The 18,601-nt window shown below is 42.0% G+C and overlaps 1 protein-coding gene and 1 long non-coding RNA gene across 5 annotated transcripts in view; one reads left to right on the top strand and one right to left on the bottom strand.

Moving 5' to 3' along the window:
* LOC121013215 (uncharacterized) overlaps positions 1–318 on the bottom strand; it is a 1,465-nt gene extending 1,147 nt beyond the window's left edge. Inside the window, exon 1 of the long non-coding RNA XR_005782581.1 lies at positions 231–318. This is a non-coding gene — a long non-coding RNA (uncharacterized LOC121013215). The remainder of the gene's footprint in view (positions 1–230) is intronic.
* Positions 240–18,601, top strand: part of MAP3K4 (mitogen-activated protein kinase kinase kinase 4) — a 114,352-nt gene continuing 95,990 nt past the window's right edge. For all 4 annotated transcript variants that reach the window (XM_040448707.1, XM_040448705.1, XM_040448706.1 and 1 more), the window contains exon 1: positions 240–404. In XM_040448707.1, coding sequence (XP_040304641.1) covers positions 265–404 — 140 coding nt within the window. In that variant the 5' untranslated portion in view covers positions 240–264. The remainder of the gene's footprint in view (positions 405–18,601) is intronic.

Raw genomic sequence — 18,601 nt, 5'->3', positions numbered from 1 at the left:
GACGACGCCCTCGCCGGCTCCCCGCCCGTCCGCTGCCGCGCCCGCCGCCGCCGCCGCCGCCGCCCTCGGAGGCTTGTCCCTCGCCGCCCGCCGTAGCCCGGCGCTGGCCGGTCGCCGTTCCCAAGATGGCCGCGGCGCGAGCGGCTCCTGCGGCGGGCTAGAGGCGGAGGCGGAGCCGAGTCACTCCCGCACTTCGGGGCTTCGGTTCCCCGCGCCAGGCTGCAGCTTACCGCCCGCCGCGGCCATGCGAGGCCCCGTGCACGGATGAGAGAAGCCGCCGCTGCCGCCGAGCTGGTCCCCCCGCCCGCCTTCGCCGTCACCCCCGCCGCCGCCATGGAGGAGCCGCCACCGCCGCCGCCGGGACCCGAGCCTGAGCCCGAGCCGGAGCGCTGCCGGGCGGCGAGGTGAGTGGGGCTGCCGCAGCGGCCCGGCGCCGAAAGCGGGTCGCGTCCCGGCCTGAGCTCCGTCGGAGGCCAAGGGGGCGTGGGGGCCTGCGCTTCCCGCCAGGTGGTGAGGGCAGCATCCAGGCTCCGCGGCCGGGTCAGAGGGGCGGGGTGCAGCCCTGGGACCGAGGGCACCGCGGCCGAGTCTGCCGAGGGACCCCTGCCCGAGACCGCGGGGCCCGCCCGAGCGTCCAGCCCGCCGGCCCTCGCTGCAGCTTCGGTGCCCGCCCGGAACGCGGCGGGGCCGGGAGCGTAGTGGGGCACCCCTGGTCCTGCGGGAACTGTGACCTCGTCCCCGCCGCCAGCTTCAGACCGGGGGCCGCGCAGAAATTGCTTCCATCGTGGCCAAACGAAAAATGCTCCCTCTCCTCTGCCCCGATTCGAGTGAAGAAGTAGACACGCACTGGCGGTTCCCCTGCGTTCTCCTCCTGCCCTCCGTTTGCAACCCCCCTCCCCCTTTCGTTTGCTTGCCGTCTTTCCAGGGCGAAACTGCACTTCGTCTCCGCAAACAGGCAGGTTGGTTTCCCTTCCTGAGGGCCCTTGACCGCCTTCAGTAGTAGCATTGTGCAGATTGTTGCTCACACGTGCACGTAAAGTCCAGGATTGATTTCTCTGAAACTTTGCTACCGCCTGAAGCTCTAAGATGGAACTTTGGTACCCAAAGCATTTGTTGCATTCTGTGCCTTATAGACTCTGTTAATTCGTTTCATGTCACCTTTTTTTTTTTTTTTTTTTCTGATTGGGAAGTCAGACTCACCATAACTAAGAATTTACCTCTTGTATTGCCTGTGTTTGTATGTTCAAACGTCCTCTTACCCCCTGTCCTTTGCATCCCAGAGTAATCTTGCAAACTGCTGCCCCCTGTCCCTTATAGTGAAAATACCTGCCGAGTTCCTCCTGCATTACTGTCTTGCTCTGTAGTTCCACGAATAAGGCGAGTGTCTTTAGTTTTCCTGCTTCAAGACATTTAAAACAATTTCTGTAGCTGTAGTTAGAACTGAACACAGGCGCCATATTCTTGCTTGTCGACCAGGTCAGCCCAAACAGATTTGTTTTATTTTTATAAGTTGTGAAAAAAAGTCATTCTTCATTTCCCTAAATTCTGAGATACTTCTGTGAACTCTTAAGGAGCAGCTTCTCTAAATAATAGTACATGGTGTAATGAGAATTCATTTTGTTCCTTTTGAATGCATCTAACGTTGTTAGAAGTTTATCAAAAAGCTTATTGTATGAATTTGTTAGTAGGTTATCTTTGGGCATTTTGACTCATTTAAATTTTTCTTTAAGAATAATAATAACAGCGAGGGGCTCCTGGGTGGCTCAGTCCACTAAGCATCAGACTCTTGATTTCGGCTCAGGTCAGGATCTCACGGTTTGTGAGGTTGAGCCCCGCATTGGGCTCTGCACTGACAGCAAGGAGCCTGCTTGGGATTCTGTCTCCCTCTCTCTCTGCCCCTCCCTCGCTTGTGCAAGCGCTTCTGCTCTCTCTCTCAAAACTAAATAAACTTGAAGAAGAAGAATAGTGAACACTCATTAACTACTTAAAATGTGCCATTTTCTTTGCTTCCTTAATCCTTACAAGAACCCTATGAGGTAGGGCCTGTTATTTCTCTTTACGAATGAAGAAACAGAGACACAAAGGTTAAGTGTCTTGTCTAAGGTTTCACAGCTAGTTGAACTCAGGTCTGGTTGCACATTACACAACCTTAAACACCCTGAAGAAGAGGCGTGATTTTTAAAAAAATTTTTTTAATGTTTATTTATTTTTGAGACAGAGAGAGACAGAGCATGAACAGGGGAGGGGCAGAGAGAGAGAGGGAGACACAGAATCTGAAACCGGCTCCAGGCTCTGAGCTGTCAGCCCAGAGCCCGACGCGGGGCTCGAACTCACGGACCGTGAGATCATGACCTGAGCCGAAGTCGGACGCTTTAACCGACCAAGCCACCCAGGCGCCCCGAGGCGTGATTTTATTACCCAGATGGGCAGATCAGAAGTTTATAATTCTGTGTGACGGTACTTTGGAAAGAAATAGATGTGATCCTTCTTAGGTAAAAGTAAAGAGAGAAGTGGAAATGTGCTGAAAAGGGACTGTTTCGCCAACTATAAAAAGAAACCTTGATTTTTCAGTCAGGTTTTGGTCTGCCTTTGTTATAATAAAAATAGGTCAGGATAAATGGGCTTCATCCAACTTGAAGTGAACAGCAGTGTGCAGAACAAGAAGATCTTAGAAATATTTTTCTTAGCAACATTGCAGTTAATTTTACAATAGCAAATCTGTAAAACAGATTATTTGACAAAGCTGTTATTTTGTCTTTCATACACCATCATTGTCACCACCACCTGTTCAGTATACAGAGCTGACCCCTGACGGACTTACTGTAGATCAGTAGGACAACATGCTTCCAGGATTCTGCAAGTATTTATTTGGACCGCTTTTATTTATGTTTGTAACGATTTTAAAGAAGCTCCATATGCGTGTTCAAAATGACAGATGCCACATTTTAATCCTGGAGACCAATGACGTGGTGATTTGTGCTGCCAAGGTAACTGGTCTGGGGACAGACAGAATAAAACTCTTTGGCCATCTTTGTTCGTGTACTTTATGTTAACATGTCATTGATTAGGAAGGCTGTTCTAATGCCCAGGTCTTTTGCAGAACTCAGGTCTGCACATGTTGGCCAGCGCACCGCCGTGACCGGTGCCAGCCCTGCACATCTGCTTGGTGCGTGCTGACGTGAGGGTCACACAGTCACCAAGGAACACAAAACAGGTTGAGAGGTGACAGTGCTAATAGTTGTACTGCCTACAGGCGGGCATCGGGTAGTTCTTGCCCTTGCTTCATAAGGAATTAGAAGGGTGGCAGCTGTTCGTGATTTAACTTAGAAGTAAACATGTCTTAGAATTTTTCAAGCTTCTGGGTCATTTGTAGGAAGATCCTGAGATTATAAAGAGAGACGTTAAAAACAATTTGGAACAATTTACTTTTGGGATTTCTTGAATCTGCACTTAAAAAAACACAGAACTCGGATATTAAGGCTGATAAAACACCGCTCCTGTCTGTAACTTTTCGTTTAAAATATGTATGTTAAAATAACCTCATTGTTCCCACTTCTTGACCTTGAAAAGTGCATGTTACGTGAACTTTAAAATCACCCTTTTTTAAGCCAGGGTACCTTTATTTACTATTTATGTAATATGTTGCCATAAGTTCATGTGGAAAAAAAAATGGGTTTCACTACAAAAGAGTTCTTGAATCTTGTGTCCCTTCTCTCTCTCAACTTGAATGTCCCCTTTGAGCCTCCGTGTTCCAATCTTGACATTGGAGGTCACCTATCCTCCCTAGCGAAATCCACCTTCTGGTGCAGCTGCAGATTGCCTGGGCCGCCTCAGTGATGGGCGTGGCTTGAGACCATTACAACGTTAGATCCCATTGGTGGGGGTGGCTTCCGGCAGAGAAGCAGTGACCATGCAGCAGCAGCAACAAAGGGCTCCAGCGAAGGCAGAAGCTTTCTCGCGTTCTGAAATGGGGACAGCTAGTGTTTCAAGAAGGACTTTGTAGTTCCCTTTAATTGTCATATTGTTGGAAGTTGCTTCTACTTCCTCCCGTGTCTTCTCTCGGTGTCTTGTAAATCTTGTTCTGAGCTCTACCTGAAAAACGGGGATATAAGGATTTGACTGCTTACTGGATACATTTGCTTTAATAACTTCCTGGTACTTAATAATTCCTCATTCCTCAGTGATTATCTCTTTACTCATAGCATTCTGTTGTCTCAGCCTTCTTACTTGACTCGGTGGTATCCATTCCTTTTGGAGACATTTGCATGTTGCCTAAAAGTAGACCATTGGAAATAGTTTCTTTAAAGAGAAAATAGAAGAAATGTCAGAAAAGGAGTTTGGGCAGTGACTGCTGTGGGTCTTTTTGAGCTGGCATTCCCTCGGCAGGATAAGTTCCAGGTCCTGTGCTTCAGCCCCTGCTCAGCTTTGTCTCCACTGTATTCTTCTTGCCTATAGAAAGCCAGAGTACAATTAGGAAGCGGATTGGTGAACGTGACATCAACAAGGGAAATTGGTTGAATGATCTTAGCAACTCATGTTAACAGACCGGGGAGGTTGGCTGGTACCTCCTTCTTCTCGTATGAGAGGCGTGTGACAGAGTCTTACTCGTAAGCTTTCATTTCCCTAGACTTTGCACAGGCGGCTTTTTTCCCCTTCTCATCACTCACTTCCCTCCGCTAGTTGCGTTATACTGTGTTTGTTTATAATCTTCAGTCTTACTTTAATTAGACTATGACAGACTTTGCTTTTCTGGCTATACTTTGAGGTATGTTGTATCCTTGTCCCTTAGAGACATTTGTTTAAAAAAACCCTCGGTGCTAGGTTTTTAGTAGTGGTAAGTCTCAAGGTCACCTAACTGTCTCCACCCACCGCATAACCCACCCCCCTGCAGCCACCCCCCACAAAGAATCCTGGGCATACTTTCTGAAAAAGGTGTGGCAGTGGTTGCTGCTTTCATAAAATGCTTTTTGACTCTCGGGAGTATTATGTTCAAAAAAAGATCATGATGGTATGTGGTTTTTCTGGATTTAAATCATTAAAATGAAAAAATTTAGAACCATGTTAGAATTCAGTGCCGCTATTAAAACCCCCGCTTTTTTAAAAAGAATATTCAGTGACATGGAAACATGCTCATGATAGAAGTCCTTCCAGAAAAGGCTTTATAGATAAGTGGGACCTGAGTACCTGGTTTTAAAAAGATTCTCAAGTAGTTCTGATGTTTACATACCCATCACTGCATTCAGTAACAGAGTAGAAAAGCTTTTTGCAGAACATAGCAGCCTATGTTAATCCTAACGTGAGGTGGCTGCACAGCTGGTATGTATTTCTCCGCCAGTGTGTCTGTCCTTCCTTTGCCCTCCCTGTTCCCATTGTCCTCTCTTTCTCTATTGGCTCTAGCTCCCTGCTTCAGGTTGGACCTGCCATCTTCCTCCGTGTTCCTGGCCGTAGGGATGGACACTTGACCCAAGCCGGTTCTTTGGAATTGGAGCTGGAAGAGAGCAGTGCTGTTTTTAATAACTATACATACGTGTGTAAAATAACCAAAATGTATACAATGTGGAGTTCTGAGCCTGGAGCTGGCTCCCTGAAGCTATAGTCAGTCTCATGGAGAAGTACTTTGCTTTCAGGCAGTAACATTAATCCCCAGAGAAAGAGCAGAGGGGTCAAAAGGGCTCTTTGGTCAATTTCTTTTTATGCTGGGTTTACCCCCATTTTTCTCTTGATTTGAAATGTGAGTTCATAAATTCTCTGTTTTTGCTTAAATTATGAATAGTTTGAGTTGGGCTTCTTAATCCTAACTAATGCTCAGTATAGATCCCATTTTTAAAAAGTGTGTATCGACATAGAAAAAGGATTGAAAGGATACGTACTTTTTCCTAAGTTTTTTATAATTACCATGTTACCTGTTCTTATTTTATAATAAAAAGCTAATTATAGAGCCTAAATGCTTAACTAGTACATTTATAATTTTACGTGTCCTTACTTGGAATGGTTACTAAAATTGGAATTGATGAGATTCTATACTTTACATAAAGAGAATATGGTTGCCAGAATTTAAATTAAATTATTTTAATTACTTAAATTTTCTTTTTTAAAACGTGTTTTTAGTATCTTTGAACTAACTGCACTGACTATATCGAGATGGTTTTCTTTAATTACCTCATCCTGGGTAACAGAATTTACAGGTTAGAAATAACATGAGCAGTGGGGCGCCTGGGTGGCTCAGTCAGTTGAGTGGCCGACTTCGGCTCAGGTCAGGATCTCACTTCGAGCTCTGTGCTGACAGCTCAGAGCCTGGAGCCTGCTTCAGATTCTGTGTCTCCTTCTCTCTCTGCCCCTGCCCTCCTCATGCTCTGTCCCTCTCTCTCTCAAAAAGAAATAAACATGAAAAACATTTAATAAAGAAATAAAAAAAAAATAACGTGAGAGTGACAAAAACACAGTGTTTGCTTCATGATAGTTTCCATATTTATAGAACTATTTAGAATATATATCTTCGTCATGTATATTATGTTAAAATGCCTTCCCCTCTCTAAGAGGCCTATGCAAAACCACTGTGTTTTCAAAGGAGCATTATTCCTTTGGAAAGTAGGTGTGGTAGGTACTTTCTTGTATCTCACAGACCTCAGACTCATATAATGGAGTGTAATTTGCCATAGATATTTATTCACTAACAGCATAGGCAAAGTGAGAATTTGTTTCTTACCTGTAAGAACATTCAGTTGACATATTTTGCAGACATCAGTGGAAGTATTAGTCTCAGGGATCATTTGGATGCCAAATGTTTATAAAGTAGCAGGGAAAGCTATTAAGAGGATATTAGGCATTCTGTCAAAAGCATTTCGTAAGTGGATTTGATTTCAGCATAATTTCAGAAGAAATAAGCCTTCTGTGGAGAAAAGTGGGTACTAAGCTTTAAAGCTGATCAGATTTGATGTTTTCAGTGGAAGCTTTTTGTGCATGTGAGCAGGCTATTTGAGGATACTGCTGAACTGTAGAATGTTCTGAATAGGGCTTCTTAGAGGACAGCTAGTTGGGAGACGTAAAATTAATAGAAATTGTCAACCTTTTTACTCTGTCAGTGGGAATATTTTGTAAGGAAATTTAATACATGCATTATTTTTATTGTGCCATTAAAAATCCTAAAGTCTTTTTATGTAGGAACCTAAAAATGTCATTATAACTTGATTTTCTTTCGTTCTTACTCAAATAAGGAATTAAGCACTTACAGTGCCAGTCTTACGGGTGGTAGGACTGTTAATATTTATTTCGTCCCACCTCTCAGTCGTTGCTTGTAGAATTACAAGAATTGGAGCTGGAAGGGAATTTGGAGCCGTGCCCTTCATTTTAGAGATGAGAAAAGACACCTAGAGGGGCTACTGCCTCACCAAGGTTATAATTGAGGATCCAGGTCTCCAGGCTCTTGCTTCCCTTCCTTTTATGTCACACCGTGCTCCCCTGGTTAGGGTCCAAAGCTAAAGGTGCTCTTCAGCCACCTGACTGCCTAGGCCAGCATCCGCTCATACCCACGTGACCAGTTACTCGGCAACTGGGGAATACTGTATTTTCCGGATTGATTAGAGTTTACAGCATACAGCAGTGATGAAAGATTCATTTTCAGGAAAAAATGCACCTCCCCCCCAAACTCCCCCAAACTCGTTGTACACATCTTTTTTTTTTTTTCTCATGAAACTTTAAGTTCACAGAATAAAGAGGAACCACTGCTCAAGCCTTTTGTTACCTTGCAGTTCTTTTCTGTACTCAGTCTCTAGATTAAGCAGACAGTAAGATTGTCATTTCTCTTCTGGGGTAGTGATATTGAAACTCTGGCCATGACTGTGACCTACAGTAAGAAATAAATTTTACAACAGTATGTATATGTTATATAAGTGAAATAAAAACTTATCAGGTAATGTTTGGCCTTATATGATACACTCTGATAATTCTGTTCTGTTAAAAAAGTTGTTCACCATGATCCATTAAATTGATTTTATTACCCACAAATGGGTTGTGACCCTCACTTTGAACAACTACATGGCTCTACCAAAAATAAAAAAAGGTGCTGTTGTACTTTGTCCCTTGTCCCTTGAGATTAAGTCAGGAGAATGGCACAGCGCTTATCCACTGAGTGATAGTGGAGAAGAAGGTGGGCGAGGTTAGGATCTGAATATTTCTTCCTTGAAAACAGTGTAATTTCCTCAAGTCGAGAGTAAGAGCACATCTTACCCTGGCCCTTCCGGGCTGTTCTCTTGGTTGGTTATCCTTAAAACACAGCAATTGTAAAGGGAGGTTTAGAATTTAGGATTAATTTTAGAGGAAAATTGAAGTTGGAATATACGAATACCTTTGATATTTTATTTTTCTTTAAAACACTGATCTGTATTTACATTTTTTCAAATAGAGTGGCCCCTAAGTGGGGGGAAAATCCTATTTTCCCTTCCCCTGCTGTGTGTGTGTGTGTGCGCGCGCGCGCGTGCACAGCAGTTTTCAGTACAGTGAAGTATACTTAAAAAAAATTTTTTTTTAACGTTTTATTTATTTTTGAGACAGGGAGAGACAGAGCATGAACAGGGGAGGGTCAGAGAGAGGGAGACACAGAATCTGAAACAGGCTCCAGGCTCTGAGCTGTCAGCACAGAGCCCGACGCGGGGCTCAAACTCACGGACCGCGAGATCGTGACCTGAGCCGAAGTCGGCCGCTCAACTGACTGAGCCACCCAGGTGCCCCAGTGAAGTATACTTTTAAGAGAAGACGGCCTGGAGAGTGGAGAGTTGTCTTTTGCCCTCTCTTTACCCTCTTAGTTATTCCTCTTGCTCAGGGTCTTCTCTTCAGCATTACTTACTTCAGAGTCAACCTTTCCTTGGCCCCCTCCTCCTGTCCCTTAGGTTAAATTAGGTCCTTTTGTTACAAGTCCGCATAGCCCTTGTACTTGGCCACCGCAGCGTGTGTCAAGTTTTGTAATGAGATCTGTGAGCAGGTTTGCTCATTGTGCCTTGCCTTCCCCTAACGTTAAGCCCCGTGCAGGCAGGGACATGGTTTTGTTGACTTTTATATCCCACTTCCTGGTACTGCATCTAAAGGTTAGTAGGTTTCCCTGATACCTGTTGGACGCAGGCGACAGTGAATATGTTGGTTAGAGTGGGAATTTGGTATTAGATAGGCTTTGAATCTTACCTTTGATTGTTAGCTGTCTGCTCTTGGGATGTTATATAACCTCCCTCAGACTCAGTTCCTCATTTGAAAAACGGAAGAGTAGTAGCACCTACTTGCTACGTTAAGATTCAATGAAATAATGGCCTTTTTACATAAAGTGCTCCGTATATACTAGGTATCATGGTTACAGTTCTCTTTTCTTCCTTTTTGGTTTAAAATGAAAAAAGGGGAAGTCCACTGTAATTAATTGTCTTAAAAAGCCAACACAAATGGCTTAGGGACTAGCTACTTTTAAAAATAACTGCAATCATCTGCATTACCCAGGAAACATTTGTTTTTTCTATGTGTGCAGAAGTCAAAGAAGGGAGAAAAAGGATTTGGGGACCTGATTTTTAAAAATTCTTTCTTTTGCTTCACTTATTTGATTTATTTAGCATATTATTCCTAAAGGTGTTTGGGATTCTGACTGTCCTTCAGAGGGTCTTAAAGCATGGTCTTGGAATCAGAAATTTTTTGTTACTGATTGAATAACTTGTTTAGGTTAGTAGGCACAGCTCAGTCTTTTTTTTTTTTTTGAAGTTCTTTTTAGTTGTTTATTTAACTTGACATGTCTATAACTTAGGTCAATATTAGTCTTTTTTTTTTTTTTTTTAAGTGTATTTAGAGAGGTGGGGAAGGGCAGAGAGGGGGAGAGAGAGCATCCCAAGCAGGCTCCTCACTGTCAGCACAGAGCCCAGTGTGGGGCTCGATCCCACAGACCACGAGATCAAGACCTGAGCGGAAATCAAGAGTCAGATGCTTAACTGACTGAGCCGCTGAGATGCCCCCAGTACTGTTCATTTTTTAAAATGCTGTATGCTGTATTCAAAAGTAATATTTTTCAGATTGATCTAGCTGCTTCCTCAGAAAAACAAATACAATTTGATTAATAAAACTAACTTAATCAGCCAGATATCTCACTGATTATAAAAGCTGCATGTCTATGGTGTCTGAAAAATCTGAAAAGTATAAAGAAGAAAGTAACCCATCATAATGTTACCACCTAAATATAGTTACCATTGACATTTTAGCATTTATTTCCTGGGTTTATCTCTGTGTGTGGTGTCTATGTGTGTTTGTGACACACATACATAAATACATATATACATATATACACACACATTTTTTTCTCCATACAGTTTATCTTCAAAAGCTACCATATCATGAGCACCCTCTTATGTTGTAAACATATTTAATGACAGAGTATTCCTCTTTATGTATATGCCATAATTTAATTGTTCTTTTTTTCATTAAAATAATTTTTTTTAATGTTTTATCTTATTTTTGAGGGACAGAGACAGAGTGTGAGCAGGGGAGGAGCAGAGAGAGAGGGAGACACAGAATCTGAAGCAGCTCCAGGCTCTGAGCTGTCAGCACAGAGCCCCATGCAGGCTTAAACTCACAAACCGTGACATCATGACCTGAGCCGAAGTTGGTTGCTTAACCGACTGAGCCACGCAGGCGCCCCAGTTATTCTTGAATTGTTTTATAATACATGTTTCCACTTCCTGTTAATGACTTGATAAAAATCTTTATGTAAACTTTTAAGTATTTTAGATTATTTCTTTAACATAGATCACTAGGTCGTAAGATACTTAGAGTTTTAAGACTCTTGAGACGTCACCACGTTTCCTTTTAGAAGGTACTCAGTTGTTTTACTCATACTGATGTGAAAGACAAAATGCACTGGATAATCTCAGTTACAAAAGCATAGTTTACAAAATTATGAGTTATGGATAGTTAAAAGAGGTTTCTTACATAGTGGGACAACGAAACATTAGTTCACTAACAGTCTTCTAAACAAAAGCCGTAGTCATCCTTCATCAGTGCATTCAGTTCTAGGCAGTTTGGTTCTGCTTGCTGTTTACTTAGTAGTTTTATGAATCCATCTTCTCGACTGGAGTTCAGAAATCCTGACTCAGTCCGCTGGTATGGTCTTAGAGCTGTTGAAACATGCCATCAGAAGCCTGTACCCAAAAGTACCTGGCACAGTCCTTTTCCCCAAACTTTGGGACAGCCCTTCTTTGTTGAAGATAGGCACTCAGGCCTATAGCCGATTGCAAGTGCTTTCTGGGAAATGGCAGGGTATAACAAAAACCTATCTGTAGGTGATGGGAAACTTGACATGACTCTGGTTAATTTATTACTGCTAAGTTTCAAAAGTATAAGATCTAGTGGGGATTCATGATAAGATTGAGGCAATGGATAAGAAAATTTGGTTGTTTCTGTGACATGCAAAACAAGATAAAAGTCAGTCCAAAAATCTTTAGATAAAATATTTATAAACATAATGGTTAACTTTCCTGTCAAGAAAGAGTGGATATTATGTCTAATTTATGAAAACAGAAAACATTTAATCTTTATAGAGAAAAAAGATCTTCACAGGTAACATATAATAGTCCAGATATAATAATATACCAACAATATACTAAATATACAGTTAGAATATTCCAAGACTATATCAAGAATACCAAGTAAAGAGATTCTGTAAATCTGGAACAGGTCTTAAACATCTATGTGTATTTATAAAATTCCACAGGTAAGTGATAATGAATTTGCATTTGAGAACCACTGGCCCAGATAATCCTAGATTCAAATTAAAGAACTTGGGACAGGGGAGCCTGGGTGGCTCAGTCAGTTAAGCGTCCAACTTTGGCTCAGGTCATGATCTCATGGTCCGAGTTCGAGCCCCGTGTCAGAGCCTAGAGCCTGCTTCAGATTCTATGTCTCCACCTCTCTTTGCCCCTCCCCCACTACTGCTCTGTCTCTCTGTCTCTCTCTCAAAAATAAATAAACATTTAAAAAATAAAAAAAAAATAACTTGGGACTAAGTGAACAATACAAAAAACATACCTGAATTATGCCTGAATATGGCTGTTGTCTAATATCCAGTAAAGTAGGTCCAGCACTCTGATCTAAGCGTGTCGTGGACAGTGAGGGCGTTGATAATTCTGTAAGAACTTCTCCTACAGCAGGCCATTTTTGAAATACTATGACATCTTACCCAGACGAACTTAACCTAAGCATCTCCTCTGATTTGGTAACTCATCAACATAGGGACACATCAAATAAATCTTATTATTTCTAGCACCTCTCCTTTTACAAGAAGAAAAAACAAATCCTTTGTGATTTTCCAAGGCCCCTGTGGGAAATCTCCAAGACAGTTATAGGTGTAAAAAAATATACTATTTAGGATTTAATTTTGGGAAGGCAAGTATAGAACGTTGTCAGGAGTTCTGAACACTTTGGTTAAGATAGGATTATGGCTTACCAAGAAGTGATGCTTGAGTATATATTTAACCAAAGTAACAATAAAGATTTTCAAAGTAAACATAGGGGGTGCCTGGTGACTCAGTTTCAGCTTAGGTCATGATCTCGAGGTTTGTGAGATTGAGCCCTGCACTGGGTGGGGCCTGCTTGGGATTCTCTCTCTCCCTCTCTCTCTGCCCCTGCCCAGCTTGTGTGATGCTCTCTCCCCGCCCCCTAAATAAATAAATAAAATTTTTAAAAAAAGTGAACATGGGCGTAACACGATTGATTGTAAAGGACCTTTCCTGCACAAGAAACTTTTGCTTTCTTAAACAATGAAGAACAGTTCAGGCAGTTACAGTATGGGAGTGTTCATTAATGGAGAATGTCTCAAAGAGGAGGGAGAAAGCTTGTTTTATGAAACATGGAAATCATAGAGGAAGATAGAGGTGGGTCTCTAATAGGCAAGGACATGGTGGCCCCTCAGGTTAGCCATTTCTTGGACCACAGAAGGGTGGAGGGTTTCTTATTGATCGCTCTCATCCAGGAGCACAGAGCTCAGATGAAACTGAACAGTTTTCACAAGTGTTATGTGTAAGTGCCCAGCTCACCGTGTTTTATTTATAACATTGAGTATCTTCATTTGCGTCAAGTAATTTGAAGTAATTTACTTAATTGTGAATATCTGGACATAACTTTTACAGGCTCTAAAAAAACTCTAAAGAAATTTTTTTTTTCTTTTTAAAAAATTGCTTTGGTTCATACTTATTCACGTGCTTTTGCTCTTGGATAGACTTCATTTTTGGCTGCCTAATGTTCATTTAACTTACTGAAATGAACTTCTAAATAGTATTTCATCAAATATAAGATGCCCTTGATTGTCAGATGCACTATGATTTTATATATCACAAGGGAAAAAATATTGCAATTAAACTATGACACAGTGCTTTTTATATCATTGTAGGAAGTAGTGTAATATCAGAAATGTTAAGATGTGGAAAATGCATGTTTTAAAATCAGTGAAATAGGGGAAGGTCTTGACTCCCATTGTTTTTAAACTTGATGTGATATATGTGGTGGTGTATATACAGAGGAAGCTGCCGGCTTCTACATGATTCTGATAAATTCACGAAGAGTATAAAGGAAGTGGGATGGGGTAGAAAGAAAGTGAGATGTAGTTAATTTTTATTACAGAAAATTTGGAATAATCTCAGTCTACCAGTGGGAACTTTTGTTGTGTAGCAAACTGGATGCTGACTCAGTTCTCTGATGTTTCTATTCCAAGAGGCTGTTGGTGATCTTAATTTAACCAGTCCTTTCTTGGACTTTTAGGGTGTTTCCATTTCTTTTCCTATTATAAACAACGTTATGGGCATTCTTTTTAGCTCAATCTTTTTTTTTTTTTAAGTTTATTTATTTTGAGAGCGAGAGCGAGCGCGTGTGTGCACATGTGAGGGGGGTGGGGCAGAGAGGCGAGAGAATCGCAAGCAGGCTCGGTGCCGTCAGCACAGAGCCCGACATGGGGCCCCGTCTCACGAACTGTGAGATCATGACCTGAGCTGAAATTGAGTCGGCACTTAACTGACTGACCCACCAAGGCGCCCCTTTTTAGCTCAATCCTTATGTGTATCCAGGATGTTTTATTAGGATAAAATTCTGAAAATGTAATTGCTGTATCAAAAAAATATGCTTTTATATTCTTTAGTTACAGTCTGCTATCCTTTAAATACAGAATTTTACATAGTGAATTTATATATAATGGAGGCAACGGTACAGGCTGTTGGCAGAATTTGGTAATACAGAGATGAAAGAGAGGCCAGTTGACCCATTAGGCAGGACCTGGTAAGTTCTTCAGGTTTTTTTTTTTTTTTTTTAAGTTTTTTAATAGTATTTCTTGTTGTATAATATAATACAAATACTTGCGTATGTGTGAAATGGGTAGCCTGATAAATTATCCAGCAGTGCACGTGCTCTGATGTGAGATCACCCAGGTGAAGACGTAGACCGTGAGCAGTCTCCTAGAAATCCTCTCTGGCCCCCACACAGCCACTTTTCTGCCTCTCCCCATTACCTGGACACTTGCTGATATTTTCCAGCTTTCATGCAATATGATGTTTTGTGAAATTCACCTGTGTGGTTTGTTTTGGGTAGTCATGGTTCTTTTACTCTTGATGCTGTAAAATATGTAAAATGTTCTGTTGTGTGGATGTATCACAGTGTATGTATTCATTATTTTTTAACCATAGTAACCATCTCTTTTTAAATAAAAAAAAATGTTTTTACTTACTTTTGAGAGACAGAGACAGAGCAAGAGCAGGGGAGGGGCAGAGAGAGAGAGAGAGAGAGAGAGAGAGAGAGAGAGAATCCGAAGCAAGCTCCAGGCTCTGAGCTGTCAGCACAGAGCCTGAAGCGGGGCTTGAACCCACGAACCATGATATCATGACGTGAGCCAAAGTTGGATGCTTAACTGACTGAGCCACCCAGGTGCCTCAGCCATAGGAACCGTCTTTAAGTGTGCAGTTCAGTAGGGCTTTATGTCCATTCATTCACACTGCTGTGCATCAAGTCTCTAGAACTCTTTTCATCTTGTAAAAGTGAGACTCTGCTCATTAAATAACAGCTTCCCACCCCTCCCTTCCCACCCCTCTGGTCCCTGGGACCCATTCTACTGTCTTGTCTGCTTGTCTCTTCCAGGTTCCTCATGTAAGTGCAGTCATACAGCATTTGACTTTTTTGTGACTAGATTATTTCACTTAGCATAACGTCCTCAAGCGTCATCCGCGTCGCAGCATGTCAGAACTTCCTTATTAAGGCTGAATAATATTCCCTTGTGTGTATATACCACATTTCGTTTGTCCATTCATCTGTCTGTGAACACTTGGGTTGCTTCCATCTTTTAAGGTTTGTATAATTTTAAAGATCTTTGATGTATATTGCCAAATGCTCTTCAGAAAACTTGCGTTCGGGGTGCCTGGGTGGCTCGGTCAGTTAAGCGTCCGACTCTTGATTTTGGCTCAGATCATGATCTCACAGTTTGTGGGCTTGAGCCCTGCATCAGGCTGTGCACTGTTAGCTGTTAGCACAGAATGTCTCCCTCTCTCCCTCTGCCTCTCCCCTGCTTGCTTTCTATTTTTCTCAAAATAAATAAAAATAAAATTTTGTGTTAATTTTCACTAGGAACATGTGAGCTTTGTCTTGCCATTACAATGATCATTAAAAAAATTTTTTTTTTAATGTTTATTCATTTTTGAGAGAGACAGAGTGCATGTGGGAGAGGGACAGAGAGAGAGGGAGATACAGAATCTGAAGCAAGCTCCAGGCTCTGAGCTGTCAGCACGGAGCCCGACGCAGGCCCAAACTCAGAAACCGTGGGATCATGACCTGAGCCAAAGTCGACACTTAACCAACTGAGCCACCACCAGGCACCCCTACAGTGATTATTTTTAAGTCTTTGTTAGTGTTTTGATTACTTGTGAGGTTTAACTATGTCAATTGGTTACTTACGTTTCTTCCTTTTGTGTCTTAAAAATTATTCATATATCGTTCTTTTGACTGTGAACTACTTGAGGGTAGTAACTATCATCTTAGACATTCTTTTTATCCCTGAACTGTCTAGTTCTATGTCAACTACATGAGATGCCCAGGATATGTTTGGTAAATGAATGAATACATTTGTATGTGGTTGTATTGGGACCTCATAAGACTGTATCCTGATACAGGATAATACTGTCCTTATGGTACTTTTTGGTTTGTGACCAGTAATGAAAACATTTCTGAAAGTAGTTGCATAGTAAACAGTCTCAAGTAGTATTTGATAACTAGACTCAAGTAACATTCGATTAGAAGTTATCTTTATTGTAGGCTTTTTTTTTTTTTTTTACGTTTCTTAGGTTAAACCAATATGTATTAGTTTTTTCAAATAGGCAGCTTTAAATAAAAGTCATTTTGATCTATTACATTTCTTTTTTCTCCTTAGACCTTAGCCCATCTAATCGTATAATTGCCTACCCCTTTATTTTCTTTTAGGTAGAGTAGATAAGCTTGACGATACTATTCAGTCTAGGCTTAGGATCATACCATTAATCACTTTGCCGTATGGCTGTTTTTAATCCTTGTTAAGTACTCAACCACTAACAGTTTAAATATTTGGACAGTTTCGAAGAGAACTTATCTTGCCACATATGGGTGTCTGATACAAAGCATTTTGTGCAGCTTTGACTGCTCTGGAACTTTTGAGTTATGTTCCTCGAAGGCTATGAGGTTGTCCTTTGGTGTGGCTTTGATTATGCTTTTTGTGCCTCTTTCTCCTTGGGGTGTTTGGAGCGGATTTTCCTTGGAGGATCCTAAGGCAGCTGTCAGAGTGAGAACTCTGACACTCTGGTGACTTTGCTTAGACACCTCGTGGGTGTGTGATTCCAGGAGTGCTTGTCGGGGAGTAAGTGAGGAGAGCCCCAAAGAGAAGGGTGAGAGCATTGGCGGGGGGGGGGGGGGCCCACAAACAAGTGGGGAGAGGTGGGTACCAACACGCTTCCTGACTCACAGGAGCAGTCACTGTCCCAACAGGTTTATACAAGGAAAGTCTAACGAAGAATTATAAAGGAAAATGCTTTTAAGGAAAGTTTCTTTGGCAGCATATGTCAAATAAACTCCTTTAGCGAGAGGTTCCCAAACAGGTGCTCAAATTATCAGCCTGCAGTGAATTGATAAAATGACAGGGTGGTGATGTTTTTCTATAAAATTACACTTATTTTCCAGGCTAAATTGTATGTTTTTGGAGATGATGGTGGCAGTAGATTTTATGTATTTTCTGTATGTTTTACTTGGCAAAACAAAATGGTGGCAACCTCTTATTGTTTGGTTGCCTTTCAACACCTCTTCCCCCGCCCCCAGTCACACACTTAATTTTGGAAATCATGTCTTGAACTAAAATAAATAATTTAGAAGTTGTTTGATTACACTCACTTATCTGATGAAGTAGGATGTCGGAAGTAAATTGGGGAGAAATTCTTCTGGAAATATCAGAAACGTCTGCCATGAAGTTCAACTTCAGAGCTGAGTTTTTACTTTGTAAAAGAGTTTTGCTTGGCTCTTTGAATATCCAGAGGTTACTGAACAGGAAACCAAAAGGAGTATGTGCGTATTGAGGAATGATTTCTAAAAAGGGAGACTGGCTGGCCTGACTCTGTGCAGATTTAAGAACCCCACCTTAACTGTAGTGACAGGTAGTCAGTAGTAGTTTGTGTCCTCATCCCGTTTTAACTATTAAATATCCTGTACCGTTTATTAATCTCCCTTGTGCCCGGCTCATGAATTAAGTGTCAGGCAGTGATAGGCCAGACCATGGGGCGGCTAGTGGTGGATGAAATGAAGACATGGCTTGACCTGATGACCAGGCCCTCTACGGGCCTTGATTAGCCCCAGGGAGCTTTGTGAGTTAGAAATCTCCCCACCTTCAGGTTGAGCTAGAATCAGGGAGGCCACAAATTACAGTTAATCCCACTGGTGAAGAGACCTTACGGTGCGTCCCCACACACGTTTGCCCTTCAGTAGCAGCCAAATTTCAGGCTGACCCTGGCGGTCCAGGCCGAATAGACCCGCTGAACTCCTTGCCTCTTAGAATTCAGAATCTGCATTCACACTGACCATCGTCCCAGTTCCTCAGTGCGCTGTGTTCTTCCTCAGCTTCTCGCCTTTCCTAGATTGTTTCCTGGGTGTCAGCTGCTCCTTCCTGCCTTTTCCACTGGAGTCCTTCCCGAAGGCACTCCACTTGTGAATATCCCCACACTCCCCCAGACAGATAGTAGTTTTATTCCATAATAAGCATAATGTAAAATGTGCCTTGCCTTCAGGGGATTTATAATCTAGTTAAGGAGAAGAGATAAAATGATGGAAATTTGATAACTCGTAGTCTGGTGCAGAAATGGTGATAAATTTACACCTGCATCTACTTGTGTGCCGTCATTTGAGTGCTGTAACCTGCTGTTTTACGTAACGATGACAACAAGCTTGTAAAATAGATGTGCATTTTTCAGATGAGGAAAACGAGACTTTAAGAGACAGATTAGGTGAGAATACCTGGAGCTGGGACTCATCTGTATTTGTTATGCTTCAGAGTCTGTGGTTCTCTATCTTATGTGCTATGTCCTTAGGCATAAATGTG

Source organism: Herpailurus yagouaroundi, unplaced genomic scaffold (assembly GCF_014898765.1).
Source record: "Herpailurus yagouaroundi ecotype Mexico unplaced genomic scaffold, PumYag 198, whole genome shotgun sequence".
NCBI classification, from domain to species: Eukaryota; Metazoa; Chordata; class Mammalia; order Carnivora; family Felidae; genus Herpailurus; species Herpailurus yagouaroundi.
The sequence above is the reverse complement of the archived record's forward strand: the minus strand, read 5'-3'. Positions and strand labels throughout refer to the sequence as shown.